The following is a 26,199-nucleotide window of genomic DNA, read 5'->3' as shown; positions in this document are numbered from 1 at the left end:
TAAATAAGTCTTAAAAAAATAAATAAATAAAAATAATTTTGCCATAACCAAACAATTCTATGTTTAAGTATATAGCCATCAGACATGCATAATGGCAAAAACATGTAAAGAATATTTGTAGTAAAGGGCTATTTATCTAGACAAAAGCTGGAAGCCATTTAAACACCCGAGAACAATATACTGAACTGTTACATTAACACAAATAGAATATATACAACAATAAATATGATTGATCAACATTCTTATATGTGAAAACATACAAAAATTTCACAAACATGATTTTGAAGCTAGACACAAAAGACTACATTATGCGTAATACTAATATTACTCTAAGCACTTTACAAGTATTACTCATACAGTTCCACATCAATTCTATAAAACTGGTTTAACTGTTATTTCCATTTTACAGATGACAAGACTGAGACTCTTGAGTGTTAAGTAAGTTGACCAAAGTCACATAGCAAATAAACAATAAAGTCACAATTCAAACCTAGAAAATCTAACTCTATCATCCACATACGCAACTACTCAATATACAAAAGTACTGTAATAACTCTTATTTTATCTAAACTAAGAGAAATTTTTTAATTAAGTTTAAAGCAATCTAAAGTCTTTAGTCAGCACAGAGTATACTAAAATGGGACATATTATGTATTGAAATGTTATGGTTCAACCAAAAAAATGATGATTTTTTATGCATATAAATCTGGCAATCTTGAGAAAATGCCAATAAAACAACTATTGCTCCTAGGCAAGCTATTAGGCAAGTAATGGTGACATTCACATTTCCTGTATCTGATGTCTTCCTAGAAATGGCAGAGAATTCCGTTTTTCTTCTTAATTTTTTTAACTGTATCATAATTTAGTGAGGTAACATTGGTTTATAACACAGCATATGATTGAGGGGGACAGGCTCACAACTCTTTAGCTTTATAGGACCACACCACACTCACCACCAAAGCACCCATAATCCTCCACCATAGTCCACTGAGCCCCCTCCCCCCTTTGGACACACCCCCTATATTCTCCTTGTGGTAGTTTCAATTATGCAGATTTCTAGGGTTTGTTTTATTTGAGTTTGCCTGTTCCTTTGTTTAGTTTCTTTATATTCCACATATGCGTATAATAATCCATTATGTATCTTTCTCTTTCTTATTTCACCTAGCATAATTCCTCCATCAGATTTAAAAAGTGATACACAGTGGAATACTATACTCAGTTATTAAAAAAAAAAAGATGAAATCTTGTCATTTGAGACATGTTGTTCTTTTTCTAAAAATAACCTCTTCTTCAAAAGACATTATAGCATTAGTTCAAATTTACTTCAGATGCCCTATTTTCATGGACCACATTTTCTGCAAAGTAATTCTCTGTAAACAGAGAATGTACAATCCACTGAAAGAAAATAAAGGTATTGAATACTTTAAATTTTTTTCTAATTTCAGTGACTTTCAATAACTGTTTCCTAGAACTTTAGATAATAATTTTCTGGCAATTATTTGTTTTTCTTAACTTAGGTTAAAACTTTTATGTACTTTAATTCATTTGACCTCATCCTATTTCAGATGAAAGGCACCCCAAATAATTATACTTGATATTTTCTAGAACAATCTTGAATTTGGGCCACTTATTCTCATGGCTGGCTAATTGAGAGTTAAAACTGGGATAAAAGATACATTTATGACTGGGATAAAACAGCAGCAGAGAGAGGGGCAAAGGCAAATTCTGCTTGCATTGTGATTCAGACCCATAGTAACTGGACTCAGGGAGAGCTCCACAATGCCTGTGTGTGATGAGTCAGTAAAAGTGAACTGTGTTGATTAATTGTAGCAGATGATTTTAAACAAAGAAGCAGCCTGGCCAGGCACAGCACTTTCAGATTGCCCATCTCTGAGATGTCCAGTTAATTGTGTCTTCTAGGAAAAATCACATTATTCCTTTTATTAGGAAGATGGAGGCAATACCTACCTACCTATAGAGTGGTGAGGATGGTAAAATGAGGAACAAAACATGTGCCGTCTAACATATTGGAAGTGATAGGACTTGTGATTATTATCACTTTTTATGATTTGGTATTGATATTTTGGTCTTTGGATTATCCTGCCTCAGTTTAACACCTCCCCCCTCCCACTGTAGTTCAACAGTAGGGGCAGGAAAGGTGACGGACTCCTCCTAACATTTCACTTAAGTCTTTTCAAGTAGAGACAGACTTGGTGCTCTCTGATTTCTTTCCCAAAATGACTATTCATCAGTATTTATATTTGGAAGGAAGACTAGAGCTGAAGTTACAGAGAGAATATAAAGCAGTCTACAAAACAGGGCTGCTGATAGCTGCACAAAATGCCTGGTGAGGCAAACTAGAAAGCATTAAATAAAAGACACAACAACTGATCACAGGTACTGGTTTTGTCTCTGCCTTTGGGCAGAGTAACATTAGTACTGAGGCTAACTCCAAGTGTGTCTGAAATAACAAGTGACAATCACTTCAAACAGTTTTCACTGAAAACACATTTTATAAATTTTATGTCATGTCCTTAAAAAAACTATGGAGCAAAAGAATCTCAAAGACAGATGCCATTAGTGCTGGATATAAGAGGAAGGCTAAGCTGTGCTTCAGAAAGTAAAAAGAAAAACAACTTTGTTTATTATCAGCTGAAATCAAGTTTTCCTAAATTATAACAATAACAATATTGGGAAAGTTAATTGGAAAAATGAGATGGTTTCTTTTCCCTTTTCCTTCATATATAATAGTGAGTTACACACACACACACACACACACACACACACACACACACAGGAGAGAAAAGACATCAAAGTCAACTGTTGACTTTTCCCACTTCCAGCAAATATGGAAATCTGAAGTTTTTCCAAGAGTTAATGATTATTAAATTTATTTTAAATGTTATTTGTCTTTTTTTTTTTTTTTAATACATACTTTTTTTTTTTAAGATTTATTTATTTATACAAGCACTGGGTATAGTCAGAAGCGCGGGAGGGTGACAGAATTCACCAGAGCCAGAGCGGGGAGCAGAACAGACAGAAGGACCGAAATCACTGCTGAGGGGAGCAGCGGGCGGCAGGAGAGGTCTGCGCGCCATGTGGGACCCTCGCCGGTGGCCGGGGATTGAACCGGCGCTGCAGAGGCTGCGGGCAGCTTCGCAGCCCAGCGCTCAACCGCTGCGCCACCAGGGGAGGCCCTATTTGTCTTTTATAAAACAAGATTTTGCAAACCTTTTCAGCATTTTTTCTGACATATCTTTAGTGACTGCTTTTAAAATTGTGCTTTGTTGTGACACATTCCCAAATAATCCCTAAGAATGTTTACCATATGAACTAAAGGCTTATTTCCCTCAGGGGGAAAGATCTATATAAGTATTTACTAAAACTATCTCATTAGCTTTTTGCAAAATGCTGAATTCATCACAACAAGAAGTTCAAATATTCAAAATTCAAACAAATATAGGTACAAATCATTTGTATTCCATAGCACTCTTATCACTGAGTATAACCACAAAGACTAATTCACTTTATTCTTATTACTTTTTAGCTGTAGAAAATAAAAGATTTAAATGAATTATTTTGGCATTTTTCCAGCAATGGTGTGATTCCTTCACTGATGACTTCTTTCTAACGTTCACTATTTTATATGGAAGACAACCACAGAGGATTTTCAGTCATTAATGCCAAAGTCAGCCAAAAGCACTTTGCATTAATAAATCTCAAAATATTTTACCATTTTGTTAAGTCTAACCTCGGCTTGTTGGGAAGGTTTCAAGCAGTCTGGCTGAATAGGCAACTTACTATTGGTAACAAAGGCAAATGATAAAGTCAGAACTGAAATTCACTTCTAATACATCTATGATGATGGCCTATTATTTCAATCAGACTGTCTCTAATAAAATCATCAAGGCTCAATGAAAATCCATCATCTCCACGAGTAACAATGTAGAAGTATTACTGGAAAGAAGGATAAAAGAAGTTAAAGCATTTTTATTCCTGCTATTATTTGGTTATGAATATAAAGGCTTCTATATTTCCAACCACCTAGAAAGAAAACTACAGGCAGAACATTACCAAAAGCTTTCAGTTATTAAGACAAGTCCAAGCAAAAACTTAGATTAATCCTCACCAAGGCAATTAGTTAGTGACATGTATAAGAACAATCTCATTTAATCCTTCCTGCTTCAGCAGTATCTACTTGATTAGGCTAATACAGTTTCAGGAAATGAACTGGCTTCAATGTACAGTCTAATAAAATTATAAGTGAACGAGATTCTAAGGGAATTAAATCAATGCCCTACAAAGTGACTTCCTGAATTTTCTCTGATAACGTGTCACCCTCACCAGCCGCAAGTTACTGTCTAGGCAAGGGCAAGGTGTGGGGTTGATGACAGAGCAAGGGAAACTTATAAACCTTAGCAAAAACAGCAACTCATCCTCCCTCCAGCTCTTATCCCTCCCCTTTACTTTCTCTGCATGTGTGTGTGGATGCCTGTGAGATGTATTGCTATATTACACTTCCATAGATCTCTACATTCTGCAAACAACTCACTTTCCATAGACATGACTAGTCCTTGATACAAAAATAGATACATTTTAAATATTCCCTTTGACAAGGATATAAGAGCAGTCTTCTAAAGTATAAACGGCATACATACAATGTTTTCTGTTACTGAATGAATGATACAGAACTCATCTGAGAACAGATATGGATTCAAAGAGCCTTTCCTGACATCAGAAGTGAACTGCTTAGAGTCAAGAAAGCATTCTCCCTATGTAGTATGAGTCTTATTTTTCTTAATTAAGGCCAGGCCCTGTCTACACCGGATGCTCCTATAACAACAAGGACTTCTCTGTCTTAAGCTAATGCAGTGGTGTGTCACCTGCTGTAGAAAGTCACCTGCACTGTGGATTTCCTTGGTCATTACGGCTGAGTGCGAACCATTCTTAACCTATGGAGGAGGTATTTGTATCTACTTGAATCAAGCAGGATAATGAGAGAAATGCCTTGCACCCAATTTCTTACCTACCATTCCAACTACTGTCACTCTACAGAATACATTTTTCCAATGGAAAAAAATCTTTCTGCTAGAGCATTAAGAAGAACATTTTTAATGGAAAAGAATCAGTCAACCAAGTTAGAGATGGTAGGCTTCCTTTTTCTATCATTTCTGAAAGCTCTTTGGCATGCCCAGATTAAACCAATGATGGGTGAATATTTATTAGTACAAAGCTTTATTTTTCCAAAGAAAGTAATCATCATAAAAGCTCTGCTCACATTTGCATTCTTTACAGCACTTGCCATCCACATACGCAAGAGCTGACTTCAGCGGGCAGTCAGGAGCTGGGCAGACCAGAGTGTCGCACTGGATGCTTCCATTCTGAGAAGAAAATGACAAAAAATGTCCAAGTGGCAATTTGATAGCCTTCAAGTATTTTTTAATCTGTCTCCTCAATTCCAAGCCCTTCCCATAAAATATCATTCACACCACAATTCTCTTTGGTTATTATACAGCAAAACCGGTAAAAGAGAGCCCTACGATAATAGCAGCTGGGTAATAACACAGTTGGGGACTGGCTCCCAGCTTCTGTCCAGCAATGTATCCTAGCTGAGCTAGATTTCTCCCCTTCTGAAGTGAGGTGGTGGAGAACGTGGGTGCAGAGAAAGGGGGCACAGTGTCACGGAAGTCACAAGCGAAGAGTAAGCCTGGGGCTCATGTCTCCCCACATTGCCCACAAACGGAGCATTAAAAATCAGGAGTCTGACATAGCTGTTGCCATCCTGGAGATACAATCTTGGTCCACAGACTCCGCTCAGAGCAGTGCTGACAACCATCACCAGAAGCACCAACTACAGACAGGACAATAGGGAGTTCAAGGACCTGGGGTCACTCAACCAGCGAGCTGCCTTTCTATTCCGTTTACTGGTCTCCGTGTACAACATCCCATATTTTGCTCAATTCAATGTTTGGTGCCCCTTTAACAAGTTGGGAAAGGTTCATTGTACTTGTAAAGTACTGTCATTTTGACAGTAACGTAGGATGTTCTTGAATAGAAATAAAGTAGTCATGCACACACATGTGCCCATATACAGTTATTTCAGAGTGACCTTTGGGTTTTTTTTATACACAGGATATTCTATATTTGAATAAAGTGGATGAACTTCAGAAGATTCTTCAAGTCTAATTTTTTTAAATGAATATTTATTTTGGGAAAAAATGCACTTACATCTTCTTTTAGAACTCAACAAGGGAAGTCATATTTATTTAAATTCTACAATTTGTGTTCCACAGTATTTATAAATGTTTAAAGATTATCTTCTCTATTTAAAGTCCATGATTTGCTCCTATGGCCCAGTCTGGCCACATTATTTCCTGCTGCGTATAAATAAGTCTTATGAAAATACATTAATAAAAACATGAGGGGAAAATCCCTGGAAATGTTCAGGGCAGCAGAATAGGATCCTTTGGGAATCACCTCACTAACCCAATTTAAATTTCTCTCCTCGTGTGTACCAATAAATTTGAACTTGGTAGCATTCCTAAACCATAATCATTTTTATAAGCTAGAAAGTGTTAATAATGCAACACACGGTTCTTTAGATTTGACTGGGTTTACTGGCACTTGAATGTTGTGTCTTGAGGAAATGGGTCTTGAAATTTTCATGATTACATTGCTTGCATAAATCTTTAAAGACTGGGGGCATCCGAGTTCCCTGAGGCTGGAGCCCTGTGGAAGGCATACCAGGCATGTGCAGTTCTTGCAGCCGTCTGTCCAGGACTCAAACTCTCGGTAGGTGGTTCCCTTCGTGGTGCAAGTCCTTTCACAATAGCACTGATCCAATCTGTTCATCCGCTGCTCTGCTCGGGACAGCTGTAGCACAAAGGAAGGAGTTTACTGTTAACTACTCCAGTGTGCAAAATGCAAAAATGCTGCAGACAGTGGGTATTTTTTTTAAGTGTATACCGGTATTGATGACTGTGCTCATCAACTACCTGTTCTAATTATATCTAAGTCTTTAATGAAAAAAGCAGGGCTTTCCCCTTAATTGTGGTTTATTTGCAGAGAAGCATTTTCCATTGCAATGGAGACATTCATCAAAAGGCTTCATTTCATAAAAAAGTTTACTCAAGGGCCTCTCTGGTGGCACAGGCGGTTGAGCACAGCGCTGTGAAGCTGTTTGCTTCACAGTGACGGTTCAATCCCCGCCCGCCTCAGAGCAACCCACATAGCACAGCAGACCTCTCCTGTCGCGCCCGCTGCTCCCCTCAGCAGTGTATTTCATCAGTCTGCCTGTTCTGTTCACCCTCTGTCTCTGGTGAATCCTCTCACCCTCCTGCGCATCTGGCCTGTACCCCCGTTCTTGTATAAATGAAATAAATCTTTAAAAAAAAAGTTTACTCAGGTGAAAACAAAAATTTCCAAACTTATATTGTATTGAAACAAAAATCATACACAGACAATGCAACCTTTATGTCACCAAAAACTAGTATGCAAGAGGACAAAAACCTGGAGAAATTCTAAGTAAACCTTATATAAGCTTAAGTCAGTGAAAACGCAGTTCTAGGAAGCATTTGTGGTACCACTTCCTTGAAGTAATTTTAGAGTCCGTATTCTTTACAACGACCTCTCTCCTCTTTCCTTATAAAAAAAAATCCAAATAAAATAACTCATAAAAAAATAAATTAAACCATAAATCCTGTCATAATAAGCAATGTGAAAAGCAGGTAATCTGCCTCATTCCTGATTTACTGAATCATTTGTTATACAGAAGGCCAGGATTTGTATATTTATAAGCCTTTTCTTGAGCAGAGATTTAGAGTCAGTCCTAGCAAAGAGTACAGTATAAGACAAGTCTGAAAGATGAACATTTATGTTTATATTGGATTGTCGGAAAAGTCATGACGTATTTTTTTCTTTGAAAAACAGGAAAAAACACGTCATGATTTTTCCGACAACCCAATATAAGGGACTACAAGTGCCCTCGAGAATGTTTCAGCCCTCCCACAATATATTCCCAAGTAGCCTTTACCTTGGCTGATGTTTTGGCTAAAATGTCCTGAAGCTCCATGATTTTCTGCACGAGTCCATGGAAGTCATTGCAAGTTGGACAGGCTGGAATTACAAACACTACATTGATCAAGATGGATTTACAAAAGGTTCAAACTAGTTATATCTCTGCTGACAACTAATATCTGGCCACTCAATTTCAAACTGACAGTCCGGACAAAATTAAGCAAGAAGACACCCCCCCATCACACAGTATAACCACTAATGGACTTACTGCGATTAAGATCTGGGCACTGGGCAATGAATCCTTGGGGCATGACAAGTAATTGCACATCTTGCATTATACCCTGTGTGTGAAAAAATTGTAAAAAGACATATTACTTTCATCTACCAAAATTACATTTAATAGTCAAGTTCATGAAGGAAAAACATTACAACAAAGACTCACCAAAAAAAAAAAAAAAAATCCCTGAGGATAAAACCCTTCTGAAAACATCACATTTACTTCAAAACAAAGGGAAAGAAAAGAAATACAACAGGCAAGATAGATGATTAACCACATATTCACATTGATAATATTTTTACCTTAAGATTAAATGTCAAGATATAATTAAGAGGCAATAGGCATGTTGTTTTGAGGAGTTATTTTTAGTGAGTTACGAAAGAACGGCTTGAAAATGACCTTTAAAAATCAACCTGAAAAATCACTTGTGATTTCAGCAATAGCAAAACTGATACCAATTATAAATTAACAGCAATTATCAGAAAGAAAAGAATAGAAAAACTGAGTCATAACGGCAATACGCATTCAAGCATTTTTCATTTTTCAGTTGGATCTTTCACACTAATGTCTCAATTGAAAGAAGACTAACGATTTATTAAGCAGCTACAGGAAGGCTTAATGAGGAGTCCTTAGGAATACAGGAAGTTTAACATAATTTTTTTAAATGTCAGCAAGAAATGACCTATTTTACATAAAAGGCCACATTACATGTTTACAGGCAAAATTTACATGAGTCCTTAATCATTAAGGTGTAATTAGCATCCAGCTTACTGGGATCTTAATGTAAAGACCAAACAGTAGCTCAAAAGCAACCTCATCAGACACACTTCAACTGTGCCCTTCACCTACCACCCCCGCTCTTCCCTCATCAACATAATATATTTTCTTTAATTAATATTTCACATTATCCCTTCGAAAAATAAATGCAGAATGTCTGGTGACAGGGCTGACTGGTACCAACATATTAGCAAGACGATGCTGAATGTACCTACAAAGATTTACCAGCCAAATACTGGCCCATGTTTAGTGTGGTAAATAACATGGCACAAAAACAAGGTGTAAGTGATATATATTTCAGTCTACTGGGTAGCAAATGTTGGCTATGTTATATTTTTTATTTTTTTATTTATTTAATATTTTTTGTTTAGAAGTACTGGGGTGTAGGCCAGTGGTGTAAGGGGTGAAAGGATTCACCACAGACAGAGTGAGGAGTGGAACAGGCAGATCTACTGAAATCCACTGCTGAGGGCAGCAGTGGGAGACACAGGAGAAGTCTGATGTGCCCAATGTGGGTCAGCTCCATGGGCAGGGATCAAATTCGAACTCAGGTGGTAGGGGTGATAGCACTGAGATTTAACCTGTAGGCCACCAGAGAAGCCTAAATGTTGGTTCTATAATCTGCTTGGGATTGGATTCAGGATGGAACTTATATACAGGTCCTGGTCATTTGGAAACAGCAATGTGAAAACAAGTCTTCTAGGTACTGCACAACTCAAGGGTGTATCATTTTCACAACCACATATAAAAAATGTGACCTCTAGCATAGTGTATACAACTGATATGTGAGAAAGATGAAGAGGTCCTATCTAGATCACATGGAAACATTTCTCATGAGTACACGTAGGAGAGATTTGGCCCACACAGCACAAATGTGGCATCCCTTTCAGGAGAAAAGAATACTTTTTCAGGCAAGCATAAGGGTATCCCCATTACTGACTTGGTACAGATTATTAACGCTCTCTGAACAGGTTCATGCATATTTAAGGGGAGGGGGGAAGACCCTGTATTAAGGCTAACAAGACTATGATTTGATGAAATATTCAAAATATTTAGTTGCCATGTAAAGATAGTTACATAAGTTTAAAAAACGCCTTGCTGGAATTATAAACCTTGATTATAACACAACTTTAAGGGGGCCTCCCTTGCTGCCTAGGGGTTGAGTCTCAGTGCTTGTCACTGCCATGGCCTGAGTTCAATCCCCAGCCAGGGAACTGACCCACACTGGGCACAGCAGACCTCTCTTGTCTTGCCGGCTGCTCCCCTTAGCAGTGGATTTCAGTATAATCCATCTGTTCTGCTCCCCACTCAGCCTCTGGTGAATTTTCTCACTCCCCAAACCTCTGACTACACCCCAGTTCTTGTATGAATAAATAATAAAAATAAACCTTTAAAAAGGAAAACAAAAACACAACTTTGAGTTACTGGATCCTACTCAATCTTGACATCCATGAGTTGGGGATATCATGGATCATTCTTTTATTTAACAGCCATTTACCAAGTTGCTTCTGTATGACAGACACTGTCACAGTCACTAGGGAAGGAGTGATTACACTAGAGATCTGCAGCTTAACAATTTTCTGGACTTTATTTCTTCAACCTTAAAACAATCAAAGTTAAACAGGATGTCTTTTAGATTCTTAACAAAAAGGAAATTCTATGGAGTGTGTGTCTTAGTAGACACTAAAGAAAACTATCTAAATTATGACTGCTTTTTAGTTTTGATAAATTTGTGAATAAATATGTATCCCTTACCCACTTTCTGGAGAACACAGAGAGCATGAATAATTAATATTAAAAACCTTTTTATCCACTTTAATATTTCCGTAGAAGTATCATCAAAGTTACATTTTAATGGTGGAGAGTTCATTTGTATATTAACATTTTAGATTTTTATTACTTTGGATGGCTAATTTCAAGAATGATAAAATAACTGTCCTGATTTCTCCCTTATGACCATCTCTGTTATATCTAAAAATCAAACTCATTTAGGAATAGAAAGAAATACAGTGTTGATTGGCTAAATAAAGCGCCAGTGTTAAAAAGAAATAGAAAAAAAATATGTGCAAATCAAATTACTTTGTCTTACACCATAAAAAGCAAAATGTACTTTTCTAAGTTCATTACAAAGCTTTTATAATTATACTTTACACTTTATGTTCAGACTTTAGCCAAAAGATACCTTAAAATATCCATGTGCATTATTTCTCTGTCCCAGCCAAAATGTTGTGTCCAGAGGCAAGTCTGTGGAAGGTTTTTCCACCACCCTTTCATATATTCTGCAGAAAAGAGACATTAAGCATGTAATATGAGTTAATGGCCATTTCTTAAAATCTTCTATTTGTTGAACCAAAAACATCTCACTTACTTATTACAGTCGATGTGTAAAATCAGATGGGAGGCACTGATGGCTAAAGAGAGCTTGTGCCACTTGTCATCAGCCAAAATGTAAGGAAACACTTCTGTGTGAGGACGGTGACTGCCCGAGCGGTAATGCAGCCTGACTTCATTCCGATGGCCACTGCTTTCCAGCTCCAGATACCTGCATAGAGAAGACCCATAAAGTTCAAAATAACTGCAATGATCTCAGTTTCTAGACAGATGGAATTAATATACTTTCACTATCCCTCCTACTAAGTCCAACTCAATATTATAACAAAATGAATGTACAAATTTAAATGAGAGAAAAAAGAAAGAAACCCAACTCGAGACTTTGGAACCCAAGGAACACCACAGTGGTTGATTTATATATCCCAGATGTAGAGGCAGGAAAAACAGCAACCTGGAAATACCAAAATTGCAGACAAACAATAGTCCTAACTAAAGTCTACAACTCTACACCAGGAAAAGGGAAACCTAGCATGACAAAAAATTTCAGAAACTAACCACTCTATTCCAGTCAAAACACCACAGAATTCAACGGCAGTCCCAGTCTCAACCTGCCAACGAAAGCTACGTAGGAAGTTTAGGTGTTATCCTCTTGTTGCAAAAATAAGGCAGCCAATACTTCTGTTGGAGAAGTTCCAGAGAAAGTAGGTAGCTAAGTAGGTAGCTAAGACTTTTAACCATGCCAGTCAGAAATGAGGGCCACTTATAGCACCAAAGACCACATAAAGAAGTCAGAACTTCTATCCTGACCTGGAAGTAGCAAATCACTCTTCCTCCTACCCATGGGATGATACCAAAAAATAAGGGCTTTCATCTTCACCCACCAATAATGAGACCATCTTTACTACAATAGCGGTAGAGATTATGTGGGGAGTAGGAATTTCCACTCATACCCAAAATAATAAAACTCCAAAGTCAATTGTCAAGATAAGGCCAAGTGAGGAAACTGGATTTCTAACTTTACCTGGAATTAATAATATGGAATCTTTTCCTCCCTTGCCAAGGCAGTGTCAAAAAAACTCAAATAAAACAGTGTTTAAATAAGAACTAAGACTTAAAATATGACACAAAAGTGCTCAGGTTTCCATTGAAAATCATATTGCATTCCAATAACCAACAAGATTCCAAATTTAATGAAAAAAGACATTCAATAGATACCAAGATCAAAATCATAGAGGTGTTAAAATTACACACTTAAATGAAGATTGAAATCATATCAACTATCTTCTCTGACCATACTGGTACTAAACTACTACTAATCCACGACAAAGAGAAAACAAGGAAATACTCTAATATGTGGAGACTGAACAATACACAACTGAACGACCACTGGATTAATGAGGAAATTAAAGAAGAAATTTTAAAATACCTCAAGACAAATGATGATGAGGACACAACCTTTCAGAACACATGGGACATAGCATAAGCACTCCTAAGAGGGAAGCCAAAACAATTCAGGCCCATATCAAGGAACCAGAAAGAGCCTGAATAAATAACTTTGCCTCTCATCTCAAGTAATTCAAAAAAGAAGAAAAATAAAAACCAAAGGAAAAAAATGACAAAAATTAGAGCAGAAATAAATAAAATAGAAATCAAAAAGGACAGTCCAAAAGTTCAGAGAAGCCAAAAGCTAGTTCTTTGGAAAAAGAAACAAAATAGATAAACATTTAGCTAGACTCACTAAGAAAAAGGGGGGGGGGGAATTCAAATGATACAGTTATGAATGCAAGAGAAGTTACAATAGAACTGTAGAAATTCAGAGGATAATAACAGATTACTATGAACAATTACACACAAACAAATTCAACAACGTAGATGAGATGGACAGATTCTTAGATTATACAATCATCCAAAACTGAATAGGTAAGAAACAGAAAACCTGAACAAATCAATCACGAGCAAGGAAATTGAAACATAGCAAAACTCTCCCCCAAAACAAAAGTCCAGGCCAGATAACTTCACAAGTCAATTCTACCAAAGCTTCAAAGATGAATTATTACCTATGCCACTCACTCTTTCAAAAGCTCATTTTATGAAGTCAATATTATGGTAATACCAAAACCAAACAGACAATAAAAAGAAAGAAAACTGGGCCTCCCCTGGTGGCACAGCAGTTCAGTGCTGCGCTGCGAAGCTGCCCACCTCTTCAGTGCCGGTTCAATCCCTGGCCGCCAGCAAGGGTCCCATATGGTGCGACAGACCTCTCCTGCTGCGCCCGCTGCTCCCCTTAGCAGTGTATTTCATCAGTCTGCCTGTTCTGTTCCCCACACTGGCTCTGGTGAATTCTCTCACCCTTCCACGCTTCTGACTGTACCCAGTACTTGTATAAATAAATAAATAAATCTTAAAAAAGAAAGAAAACTGCAGACCAATCTTCCTAATGAAAATATATACAGGGCCTCCCCAGGGGCGCAGTGGTTGAGCAATGGGTTGCGAAGCTGCCCGCAATCTTTGCAGTGCCGGTTCGATCCCCGGCTGCTCCCGGCCACTGGAGGAGGGTCCCATATGGCGCGCAGACCTCTCCTGCCGCCCGCTGCTCCCCTCAGCAGTGTACCTCGGTCCTTCTACCTGTTCTGCTCCCCGCTCTGGCTCTGGTGAATTCTCTCACCTTCCCGTGCTTCTGACTGTACCCAGTGCTTGTATAAATAAGTTAATTAATTAATTTAAAAAAAAGAAAAAGAAAATATTTACAAAAATCCTCAATAAAATCTTAGCAAAGTCAATCCAACAATACATTAAAAAGATTATATACCACGACGAAGTGGGATTTATACCAGGAATAAAAGGATGGTTCGGCCTTTGAAAATCAGTCAATGTAATTCATCACATCACAGAAAGGAAAGGAAAAAAAAACACATGATCATGTCGATAGATGATGAAAAATCATTTGATAAGATTCAGGATTCATTTTTGACGGAAACCCTTGAAAATTTCGGGGTAAATGGAATGTATCTTAATAAAACCCATATATGACAAACACATGGCTAGTATCATTCTCAATGGTGAAAATCTCAAAGTCTTGCCACAAAGATCTGGAACATGACAAGGATATCCACTCTCAACATTATTACTCAACACAGTATTAAAAGTCCTAGTTTGAGCATGAGCAAGAGAAGGAAAAAAAGGGAATTCAAATTGGGAAAGAATAAGAAAAGTTATCATTATTTACAGATGATGTGATAAAATAGATAGCTCTAAAGACTCCATGTAAAAAACTAATTAAGACAATAAAGTTTAAGAAAGCAGTAGGATACAAAATCAACATGCAAAAATGAGTTGTCTTCCTTTAAAAAAATAATGAACTATAAGGTGAAGAAATTAAGACATTTACAATTACAATCCCAATTTACAATCTCACCAAAAAAAATAAATACTTGGGAATAAACCTAGCAAAGAAAGTGAAAGATCTATGCAAAGAAAACAATAAAACATTGTTAAAGAAATAGAAGACACAAAGAAATGGAAAGATATTCCCTCCTCATGGACTGGAAGAATTAACATTGTTTAAAAGGTCATCTTGACTGGATCAAGAAGATGTGGTACATATATACCATGGAATATTACTCAGCATTCAAAAAAGATAAACACATGCAATTTGCAGCAACATGGATGGCGCTGGACGGGATCATGCTCAGCGAAATAAGCCAAAAAGAAAAAGAAAAATACCGGATGGTCTCACTCATAGCAGGAATCTAGAAAACTTAAATAAGGGATCAGGAAAATGAATAACTATAAGAAAGTGAAAATCAAAATCAACAAAAAACTATGAACCAGAGATACTTTTTGGGGGGTGGGGTCCAGGAGGGGAGGGATTGGGGTCAGAATGGGGCATGTGCAGTTGTATGGGGGAATATAAAAATAAAATTTATTATTTAATTAAAAATAAATAAATAAATAAATAAAAGGTCATCTTACCCAAAGCAATATACAGATTCAATGCAATCCCTATCAATATTTCAGTGGTATTTTTCAAAGAAATAGAATAAACATTATTGATGTTACATGGAAAAATAACAGACCCCATTTAACTCAAGCAATCCTGACAAAAAAGAGGAAGAATGGTATTATCACACTTCCAGACTTCAAACTATACTACAAAGCTATACTGTTTAAAAACAGCATAATACTGGAACAAAAAACAGACACAGACCAATGGACTAGAATTGAGAGCCCAGAAATAAACCCACACTTATATAGATAGTTAACCTTTGACACAGGAGCCAAGAGTATACAATGGAGTAAGGAAAGTCTCTTCACCAAATGGTGTTGGGAAAAATGGACAGCCACATGCAGAAGAATGAAACTACACCATTATCTCACAACTTAAACGCAAAAATCCTCAAAATGTGTTAAAGACTTGACTGTATGACCTGAAATCATAAAATACATAGAACAAAAACAGAAAAGGAAAGAGAAGTAAGAAGGAAAAATACCGAAAAAAGACTTCGGGAACTATCTGACTCCATGAGAAAGGAAATATAAGAGTTATAGGAAAACCAGAAGGAGAGGAGAGAGATGTAGGAACAGAGAAAATATTCTAGGAGATAATTGAAGAGAACTTCTCAAACGTGAAGAATGAGCTGAAAATTGATATACAAAAAGCAACAAGAACACCAAACTTCCACGACGAAAGGAAAAATACAGCAAGACACATAATAGTAAAGCTCCCAAGAATCCAGGACAAGGAAAAAATGATGAAGCTGACAAGAGGGAAGAAACAGATAACAGTCAAAGGAAAACCAATCAGGCTAACATCAGACTTCTCCGAAGAAACACTACAGGCAAGGAGAGAGTAGAGGGACATAGTCAACAGACTCCAAGAAAACAGATGCCAACCAAGAATACTCTATCCCGCAAAGCTCTCCTTCCTCTATGAAGAAAGAATAAGGACCTTCCCAGACAAACAGAAACTCTGGAATTTCATTACAACTAAAACCCCACTCCAAAAAATACTACAAAGAGTCCTAAAGCCAGAACCTCAGAGGGACAAATAACAACGACAGAAGGCCAAAAAAAAAAAAAAATTTATTAAAAGAATAAATAAATAAGATCAAAGGAAAGACAAACGCAATGGCAAATACAGATGCTAACATATCAATATTAACTCTAAATATAAATGGACTAAACTCTTAAATAAAAAGACACAGAGTCACAGGCTGGATTAAGAAACAAAATCCAACCTTTCACTGTCTCCAGGAAACACATTTAGCTACAAAGATAAAAATAAACTCAAAATTAAAGGATGTAAAACAATCCTACCAGCAAATGGACCAAAAAAGAAAGCAGGAACAGCAGAAACTTATATCAGATAAAACAGATTTCAAACTAAAAAAGATAAAAAGAGACCCCAACGGTCACTACATTATGATCAAGGGGACAATACTTCAAGAAGAAATAACACTCATTAACATATATGCACCAAACGAAGGAGCACCAAAATATATCAGAAAACTATTGGCATCTCTGAAAACAGACATCAGAGAAAACACATACGTAGTGGGAGACTTCAATACAACACTATCAACAATGGATAGATCAACGAGACAAAAAATAAGTAAAGAAACTAAAGCCCTAATAAGGACCTAGAGCGCATGGGCTTAACAGACATCTATTGAACACTAAACCCCAAAAAAACGGAGTACACATTTTTCTCAAGCGCACACGGATCATTCTCAAGGATCAATCATATACTGGGACACAAGACAAACATCAACAGATACACCAAAATCGAAATCATACCAACCATCTTTTCTGACCATGAAGGCATCAAACTAGAAATAAACCATAAAAAGAAGGCAAGGAACACTCCTACCTCATGGAGATTGAAAACCACACTACTGGAAGACCACTGGACTAATGAGGAGATCAAAGAAGAAAAATAAAAATTCTTTGAATAGAATGACAAGGAGGACACCAATTTCCTAAATGTACGGGATGCAGCAAAAGCAGTAATAAGAGGAAAATATATAGCAATAGAGGCTCACATCAAGAAACAAGAAAGAACTCAAAGGAACAACCTAATCTCGAAGCTCAAAGATCTATAAAAAGAACAACCAAAAAACCCCAAAACCAGTAGAAAAGAAATAATAAAAACCAAAGCAGAAATAAATGAAATTGAAACAAACAAAAAAAAATCCAAAAGATCAAAGAAACCAAGAGCTGGTTCTTAAAAAAAAATCAATAAAATAGACAAACCCCTAGCCAGGTTCACCAAGGAAAAAAGGGAGAAAGCACAAATAAACAGGGTCATAAATGAAAGAGAAGAAATCACAACGGACACAGCAGAAATCAAAAGAATAATCAGTAACTACTATGAACAGTTATATGGAAACAAGTTCAACAATCTAGAAGAGATGGACAAATTCCTACAGCTCTACAACCACCCATAGCTAGATAAGGAAGAAATAAAACACCTAAACAGACCAATTACAAGCAGCGAAATTGAAATGATAATCAAAAACCTCCCCAAAAACAAAAGCCCAGGACCTGATGGATTCACAAATGAATTCTACCAAACATTCAGAGACGAATTAGTGCCTATCCTTCACAAACTCTTCCAAAAAATTGAGAAGGAAGGGACAATCCCAACACGTTCTATGAAGCCAACATAACACTAATACCAAAACCGAACAAGGACAACACAAAAAAGGAAAACTACAGGCCAATCTACCTAATGAACACTGATGCAAAATCCTCAATAAAATTTTAGCTATCAAAATCCAACAATGTATCCATAAGATAATTCACCACAACCAAGTAGGATTCATGCCAGAGACACAAGGATGGTTCAACATCCGAAAATCAATCAACGTTATCCAACACATCAACAAAAGGAAATATAAAAACCATATGATAATATCAATAGATGCTCAGAAAGCTTTCGACAAAGTGCAACACCCATTCATAATAAAAGCCCTTGAAATTCTTGGGATACAAGGAACATACCTCAACATCATAAAGGCCATATATGACAAGCCAACAGCCAGTATCATTCTCAATGGTGAAAAGTTGAAAGCATTTCCATTAAGATCTGGAAAAAGACAAGGATGTCCACTCTCACCATTGCTTTTCAATATAATACTGGAAGTCCTAGCCAGAGCAATAAGACAAGAGAAAGACATACAAGGAATCCAAATAGGAAAAGAAGAAGTCAAACTATCACTATTTGCAGATGATATGATAATATACATAGAGAACCCCAAAAACTCCACAGAAAAACTAATTCAACTCATCAATCAGTTCAGTAAAGTGGCAGGATACAAAATCAACATGCAAAAATCAGTAGCCTTCCTATACACAAACAATAAATCTAAAGAAGAGGAAATCAAAAAAACCATCCCTTTTATTATCAAAACAAAAAAAAAATCAAATACTTGGGAATAAATCTAACAAAAGAGGTAAAGGACTATACAAAGAAACTATAAAACACTGTTAAAGAAATAGAAGAAGACACAAAGAAATGGAAAGACATCCCCAGCTCATGGATTGGAAGAATAAACATTAAAATGGCCATCCTACCAAAGGCAATATACATATTCAATGCTATTCTGATAAAAATTTCAATGTCATTCTTCAAAGAAATAGAACAATTATTGATGAAATTCATATGGAACCACCAAAAACCCTGAATAGCCAAAGCTCTCCTGAAAAAAAAAAGAAGGGAATGGAGGCATCACACTCCCAGACTTCAAACTATACTACAAAGCCATAATCATCAAAACTACATGTATTGGAACAAGAACAGACACACAGACCAACGGAATTGAATAGAAAATCCAGAAATAAACCCACTGATTTATGGTCAAGTAATCTTTGACAAAGGAGCAAAGAGTATGCATTGGAGCAAAGAAAGTTTGTTCAATAAATGGTGCTGGGAAAACTGGATCGCTACATGCAAAAGAATGAAGCTTGACCACTACCTCACACCATACACAAAAATGATCTCAAAATGGATTAAAGAACTAGACATAAGACCTGAAACCATAAAACACATAGAAGGAAATATAGGAGAAACACTATGTGATATGTACATCAAAGGTATCTTTACAGACACATCACCCAAAGCAGTGATAGTGAAGGCAAAGATAAACAGCTGGAACTACATCAAATTAAAGAGCTTCTGCACAGCAAAAGAGACAATAACAAAAACAAAGAGAAAGCCCACCGACTGGGAAAACATATTTGCACACAACACTAATGATAAAGGACTGATCACAAAAATCTGCAAAGAGCTGATGAGATTCAACAACAACAAACAAAATAATCCTGTCAAAAAATGGGCAGAAGAGCTAAAAAGAAACTTCTCTGAAGAGGAAATGCAAATGACCAAGAGGAATATGAAAAAATGTTCAACATCACTTGTAATCAGGGAAATGCAAATCAAAACTACCATGAGATACCATCTTATACCAGTGAGAATGGCACAACTTAAAAAAACTAGAAACAACAAATGTTGGCGAGGATGTGGAGAAAAAGGAACTCTCCTGCACTGTTGGTGGGAGTGAAAACTGGTCCAGCCACTATGGAGAGCTGTGTGGAGATTTCTGGACCTACTAAACATAGAGCTTCCATATGATCCAGCAATTCCACTCCTAGGTATTTACCCAAAGGACACAGAAACATCAATTCCAAAGAGCACCTGCACCCCTATGTTTATAGCAGCACTATTTACAATAGCTAAGCTTTGGAAACAACCCAAATGCCCAAAAATAGATGACTGGATCAAGAAGATGTGGTACATATACACCATGGAATATTACTCAGCATTCAAAAAAGATAAACACATGCAGTTTGCAGTAACATGGATGGCGCTGGAAGGGATCATGCTCAGCGAAATAAGCCAGAATGAAAAAGAAAAATACCGGATAGTCTCACTCATAGCAGGAATCTAGAAAACTTAAATAAGGGACCAGGAAAGAGAATAACTATAAGAAAGTAAAAATCAAAATCAACAAACAACTATGAACCAGAGACACTCTATGGGGGGTGGGGGGCGGGCAGAGGAGGGATTGGGGTCAAAATAAGGGGGTTGCAATTGTATGGGGAATATAAAAATAAAATTTATTTTAAAAAATACATAGAACAGTGGGTAAAACATCCCATGACACAGAATTCAGTGATGTATTGTAATTCATTCCAACAGCAAGAAAAACTAAAGAGAATCATTTTTTTAAATGGGACTGTATCAGCATAAAATCTTACCACACAGAAAAAGAATCAGTGAAACAAAAAGGCATCCTACTGAATGGGAGAAAATATTGGCACATCAGGCCTTTGACCAGGCATGTGTGTGTGTGTGTGTGTGTGTATACTAATGCAACTCAACAAATGGAATATAATACCCAATGAAAATCTGGATAGAGGAGCGACATGGATACTTCTCCAAAGAAGATTATCAGGTGGCCAACAGGCACATGATAAAAAATGCTCATCATCACTAATCATCAGGGAAATGCAAATCAAAACTACAGTGAGATACCACCTCACACCTGTGAGACTGGCTCATATAAAAAAGAAGCAATACTGTTGGCAAGGATGTAGAGAAAATGGAACCATGTTACACTGCAAACTGGTCCAGCCCCTATAGAAAACAGCATGAAGGTCTCTTAAAACACTCAAAATAGAACAAGTACATGATTCAGCAATTCCACTCATTGGTGTTTATCCAAAAAAGTTAAAAAAAAAATTAAATCATAGGGATATCTGCACTCTTGTGTTCATTGCAGCACTATTACGATAGCCAAGTTTAAGAAATAATTGAAACCCCTGACTACAAATGAGTGGATTATAAAGATGTGCATAGAGACACAATGCAATTATACTCAGGTATTTAAAAAAAAAAAAAAAAAAAAAAGACACTGGCCACTTGCAGCAACCTGAATGAAACATGAAGGGATTATGTTAAGCAAAATAAGTCAGAAGGATGAAAACATACTAGATGGTTTCATTTATATGTGGAATATACAGAACAAAGAGTCAGACAGAAACAAAGTAGTAACATTCACTAGATGTCTGTAGAATGGAGGCTACCTGATGGGGAGGGGAAGGCTGCAGAACAAAATGGGGAGGAAGGATCATAGAGGATATGGTGGGGAACTAGACTGTTTTGGTGGTGGGTGTGGTTTGGTTACATTTATAGGGCTATCATTATTATGCCTCTATATCACATCTTGTGTTTAAACTAATGTTGCATCAAATTGAATTAAAAGTGTGTGTGTGTGTGTGTGTGTGTGTGTGCACGCGTGTGCGCAAGTGCTCCCAAGGAACTTTGTCAAAATTTTATTTTAGTAATTTTTTTAAATTTCTCTTTTAAAATTCTATACATTTAAATGGTTTTACAAATGTATTAAGATGTGCATGTAATTACACTATTTTAAGAAACACTTCTAAATAGTTTTAGAAGAAAATTATTTTCTCAAGATAGTAACTTTTCATCATCACCTTCACCAAAAATGATTCATAATGCTTTTAGAGACACATATATCTGGAGTGATTGACTCCCCCAAACCCTCAATTCCTGGGATTCCGTGTAATTTTTTATCTGGTTTCAAATCTTACTGTTAACTATTTGCTTTCCTAAGCTCCTAAAACTTGCCTGAAATTCTTTAACACAACAAAGGTCAGCCAGTGCAGGAATTTTCAGAAGCTTTGTATGTAGCATATTCTGAAACTATGGGCAGACAATAAAAGGAGAGCATTGATGCACGGAAGACAGCTAGAAGTTCTAGGCAGACTGTATTTGAAAGAAAGGAATTAGTCACAAGGGAAAGGAAGCTGTCAACACTGCAGCATCTGTTTTCTGACATGCTTCATGGGTCATCATGTCTCTCCTATGCTTCAGCATAAATAAGAGCCAAGGTATAGACGGCTACAGGACTCACAGGTCACCCACTGATAAGACACTTTGTTGTTAGTCTATGACCTCAAGAGTTCCCAGCTGAAACTGGGAAATAAGCAGAGGAAATAGAAACCAGCCTGGTCCCCAACTTTTGCCATTATGGAAATGCTGAAAAACTCTGAGTCTTACTTTCAAGATGTAGCATTAATTTTTCATGGAGAATTTATTTAAAAAATTAACAGGCAAAATATTTTCCCAATCAGGTAGACCACAATGGAATTATTTATATTGTACCAAACTTCAATAAGCTGCTAGGATTCTGTTGAAATAAAGTAATAAATTATGAGGCAGAAAATTCCTACAAAAAAAATTTAAAGTAACAAGAACAGCCCACTAAAGGAAAAATCTATGGTGACTATCTTCAATAGCAACAGAAAACAATAGCTCTAAGCCTGTCAACAGTGTTCTGGGGGGTTTTCATGGAAGTTAAAAGGCAAAGTTCTGCTCTAAAAGACACAAATAGAGAAGCTGTCAAGATAGTAGAATTAAGAGAACAAGGATTGAATCTGCTACAGACCATAATTCTGGACATGACATTTGACTGCTCAGGATCCTGTTTCTTTATCTGTATAATAGGGATTTTAATGGTTCCTACCTCCAAGATTGTGATGAGCACTTAATGAGATTAGTCCATGTAAATAGGTTGCACTAGGTAATAACCTCACAAAATATTAATGTCAACAAAGAAGAGAAAACATTCCATGCCACTAAGAAATCGGCCAGCTACCACAAGACAGATGTAAACAGGTACTCCATACTGTTCATCAGTCATTCAAAATATTTCTGAGTCTTCTGTACAGTAACCTGTATGGACAGGATGATACAGAGAGAAAGAAACAGAGTCCAGCTCTCAAAGACATTCCTATTTCCTCATTTTCATCATTTTCCTGCATCTACACTCCCTGAATGATGATTTGCTCTAAATGGTGTCCTTTTATATTCATGTCTATGATTCCTATATTTCTGCATAACTTTATTTTACATTACAGACATTTTATTCCATTTTCATATATATTAGTTCTTACTACTTTACATTATTGAATCTACTTAGAAATGGAGCACTTAAAGATAAGCACAATTCTTCTTAATAAAAGTGAACAAAACTCCTGCAATATAACTTGAATCCTGACAGTTGAAGTTCAGAAAGATTTTTGTCATATATTTCTTTCAGTTACAGGCCACTGAAAAGCAATCAGATTCACTTTTAATAAAAATCATGCATTTTAATCTATTATATATGTCAAAAAATGAAAATCAAGTAACTAGATAAAATAAAAAATTTGAAAAATCACAAATAGGACAATTGTAGGAAACTTAACCTAAAAGCCCCAAAGCAAAATTTGCCTCTAACATATTTATATACATTCTGACCTTGTGTTCATAAAGGATTATAATATGCTGAAACTTTAATAAATGCAATACTGTATAAAAAGTTATCAGAAAAAGGTATTAGTTAACTTAACGTTGATTTACATAGTGAATGCTGATGTGCACTTAAATAAGATGCAAAAAAAGTGTATTACTATTTTTCAGAAATATATTTTTATATGATATATATCCCCCAAGTTTTTGATAATACTGGAAAATGAATTTAAGAGTTAGAAGGAGGGGAAGATGGGAGCCAGATAAGATCCTTGAATCCTTGGAATCATCCTCAGTAATACCAAGGATAAATAACCAGAGGGAGCACTCCTCAGTAATACCATGGATAAATGACCAGAGGGAATGTCACAACTAGGACGCAGCTGGGGGACTGAGGACCAGTGTCTCAACAAGAAGAGCAGTCAAGGCCTCCCCTGGTGGCGCAGTGGTTGAGCGCTGGGCTGCGAGGCTGCCTGCAGCCTCTGCAGTGCCAGTGCCAGTTCATTCCCCAGCTGCCAGCAAGGGTCCCACAAAAAAAAAAAAAAAAAAAAAAAGAGCAGTCAGAAACCATCCATCAGAAGGGAAGACTGAGAAACAGTAAGTTAGGAAGTGTGTCAGAGCAGTCGGAGGGGCTATCAGCCCTTCAACAGAAGTCCCCCAAACTGGCCTGGAAAGGAGAGAGCATAATTCATTGTGAGAGCACAGCCTGTTCCAAAGTTCAACAAACTCATAGTCAACATCATATAAATGGTGAAAAAATGGAAACCTTATCCTCTAAGACCTGGGACAAGACAATAATATCCACTATCACCACTACTATTCAATGTAGTATTAGAAGTCATAGCTAAAGCATTTAGGCAAAAGAAAGATATAAAGGGGAAAATGTGTAAGAAATAAAACTATCATTATTTGCAGATGACATGATAATATACATGGAAATCCCTGAAGACTAAACTAAATATTAATTGAAATAATAAATCAATTCAGTAAAGTCATAGGATATAGAATCAATCTGTAAAAAATCAGTTGTGTTTCTAAATGCAAATGAGTTAGAAAAGAAAGAAATCCAGAAAAGAATCCCATTCACAACTGCAACAAAAAGAATTAAATACCTTGGAGTAAACTTAAACTTGGAGGTGAAGAACCTATACAGGAAAAAGTGTCTACAATGAAAACTACTCAGCTATAAAAAAAGATGAACTACTGCCATTTGCAACAACTGAAATGGGAGAGGATAATGTTAAGCAAAATAAGTCTGAAGGAGAAAGAAAAATACAAGATGGTCTCATTTATATGTGGAATACAGAAAAACATAACAGGGTCTGCCCAAACCAAACCAATAATAAACTCTTAATATCTGACTACAAAACTAAGGCAACCAGATGGGGAAAGTGGCTTGGTAAAGTTGAAGAGGGAAGGAACTCAATGGAATATAATGGAAGATTGTTAGTGTACTGGTGGTGGGCAGGGCGTAAATGTATACATTTGTAGAGGTTTGAACCTACGGACCCTGGAGCAGATACAAATATGTAATCCTACTTTACTCCAATAACTATCATATCGGGGGGGGGGGAACAGAAGATACAGGAAATGGAAAAATATTACCTGCTTATAGATTGAGAGAACAAACATTATTAAAATGGCGATCCTACCCAAACCAATGTATAGATTCAATGCAATCCCATACAAGGCCCCAATGGGATTCTTCAAAGAGAGAGAACAAACTATATTGAAGTTCATATGGAACCACAAAGGACCCTGAACAGCCAAAATAATCATGACAAAAAAAGAGGAATAGTGCCATTACCACAATCCCAGGCTTCAAACTACACTACAAAGCTAACATAATCAGAACTGCATGTTACTGGAACAAAATCAGACACACAGACCAATGGAATAGTATGGAAATCCCAGGAAAAAAACCTACACATCTATGGGCACTTAATCTATGACAAAGGAGCCAAGCATATACAGTGGAGAAAGGAGAGTTTCATAAAAAATTGATGTTGCAAAACTGGATACATGCAAAGAATGAAACTAGATCACTATCTCACACCTTACACAAAAGTTAACTCAAAATGATTAAAGACATGGATAGAAGATTCAAAACTATAAAATTCATCAGGAAAAAAAATACAGAAAACACTCCACAATATTGGCTTTAGAAACATCTTTAGGGTTTCATCTCTAATGTCAAGAGAAGCAAAAGCAAATGTCAATAAATGATATTACATCAAACTAAAAAGCCACTGCAAAGTGAAAGGAGCTATCAGTAAAGCAAAAAGACACCCTACTGAATGGGAGAAAATACTGGTACATAACGATTTGACAAGTTCTGATACCTAAACTATATAAAAAATACATGCAACTCAACAAAAAAGAAACCAACCCATTCAAAAAACGGGTACAAAAGCTACATATATACTTCTTCAAAGAAGACATAGATGGTCAAAGGCACATTAAAAATGCTAATCATCTAGGA

At 36.5% G+C, this 26,199-nt stretch overlaps 1 protein-coding gene across 3 annotated transcripts in view; it reads right to left on the bottom strand.

Moving 5' to 3' along the window:
• Positions 1–26,199, bottom strand: part of NELL2 (neural EGFL like 2) — a 424,803-nt gene that overhangs the window by 251,299 nt on the left and 147,305 nt on the right. For all 3 annotated transcript variants that reach the window (XM_054696282.1, XM_037514110.2, XM_054696281.1), the window contains exons 5-10: positions 11,439–11,612; positions 11,253–11,349; positions 8,285–8,357; positions 8,033–8,115; positions 6,745–6,873; positions 5,279–5,381 (exon numbers count right to left, since the gene is read on the bottom strand). In XM_054696282.1, coding sequence (XP_054552257.1) covers positions 5,279–5,381; positions 6,745–6,873; positions 8,033–8,115; positions 8,285–8,357; positions 11,253–11,349; positions 11,439–11,612 — 659 coding nt within the window. The remainder of the gene's footprint in view (positions 1–5,278; positions 5,382–6,744; positions 6,874–8,032; positions 8,116–8,284; positions 8,358–11,252; positions 11,350–11,438; positions 11,613–26,199) is intronic.

The sequence above is a fragment of the Talpa occidentalis genome, unplaced genomic scaffold (assembly GCF_014898055.3).
Source record: "Talpa occidentalis isolate TD23 unplaced genomic scaffold, MPIMG_talOcc4v2.1 talOcc4.16, whole genome shotgun sequence".
In the NCBI taxonomy this organism is placed as follows: Eukaryota; Metazoa; Chordata; class Mammalia; order Eulipotyphla; family Talpidae; genus Talpa; species Talpa occidentalis.
The sequence above is the reverse complement of the archived record's forward strand: the minus strand, read 5'-3'. Positions and strand labels throughout refer to the sequence as shown.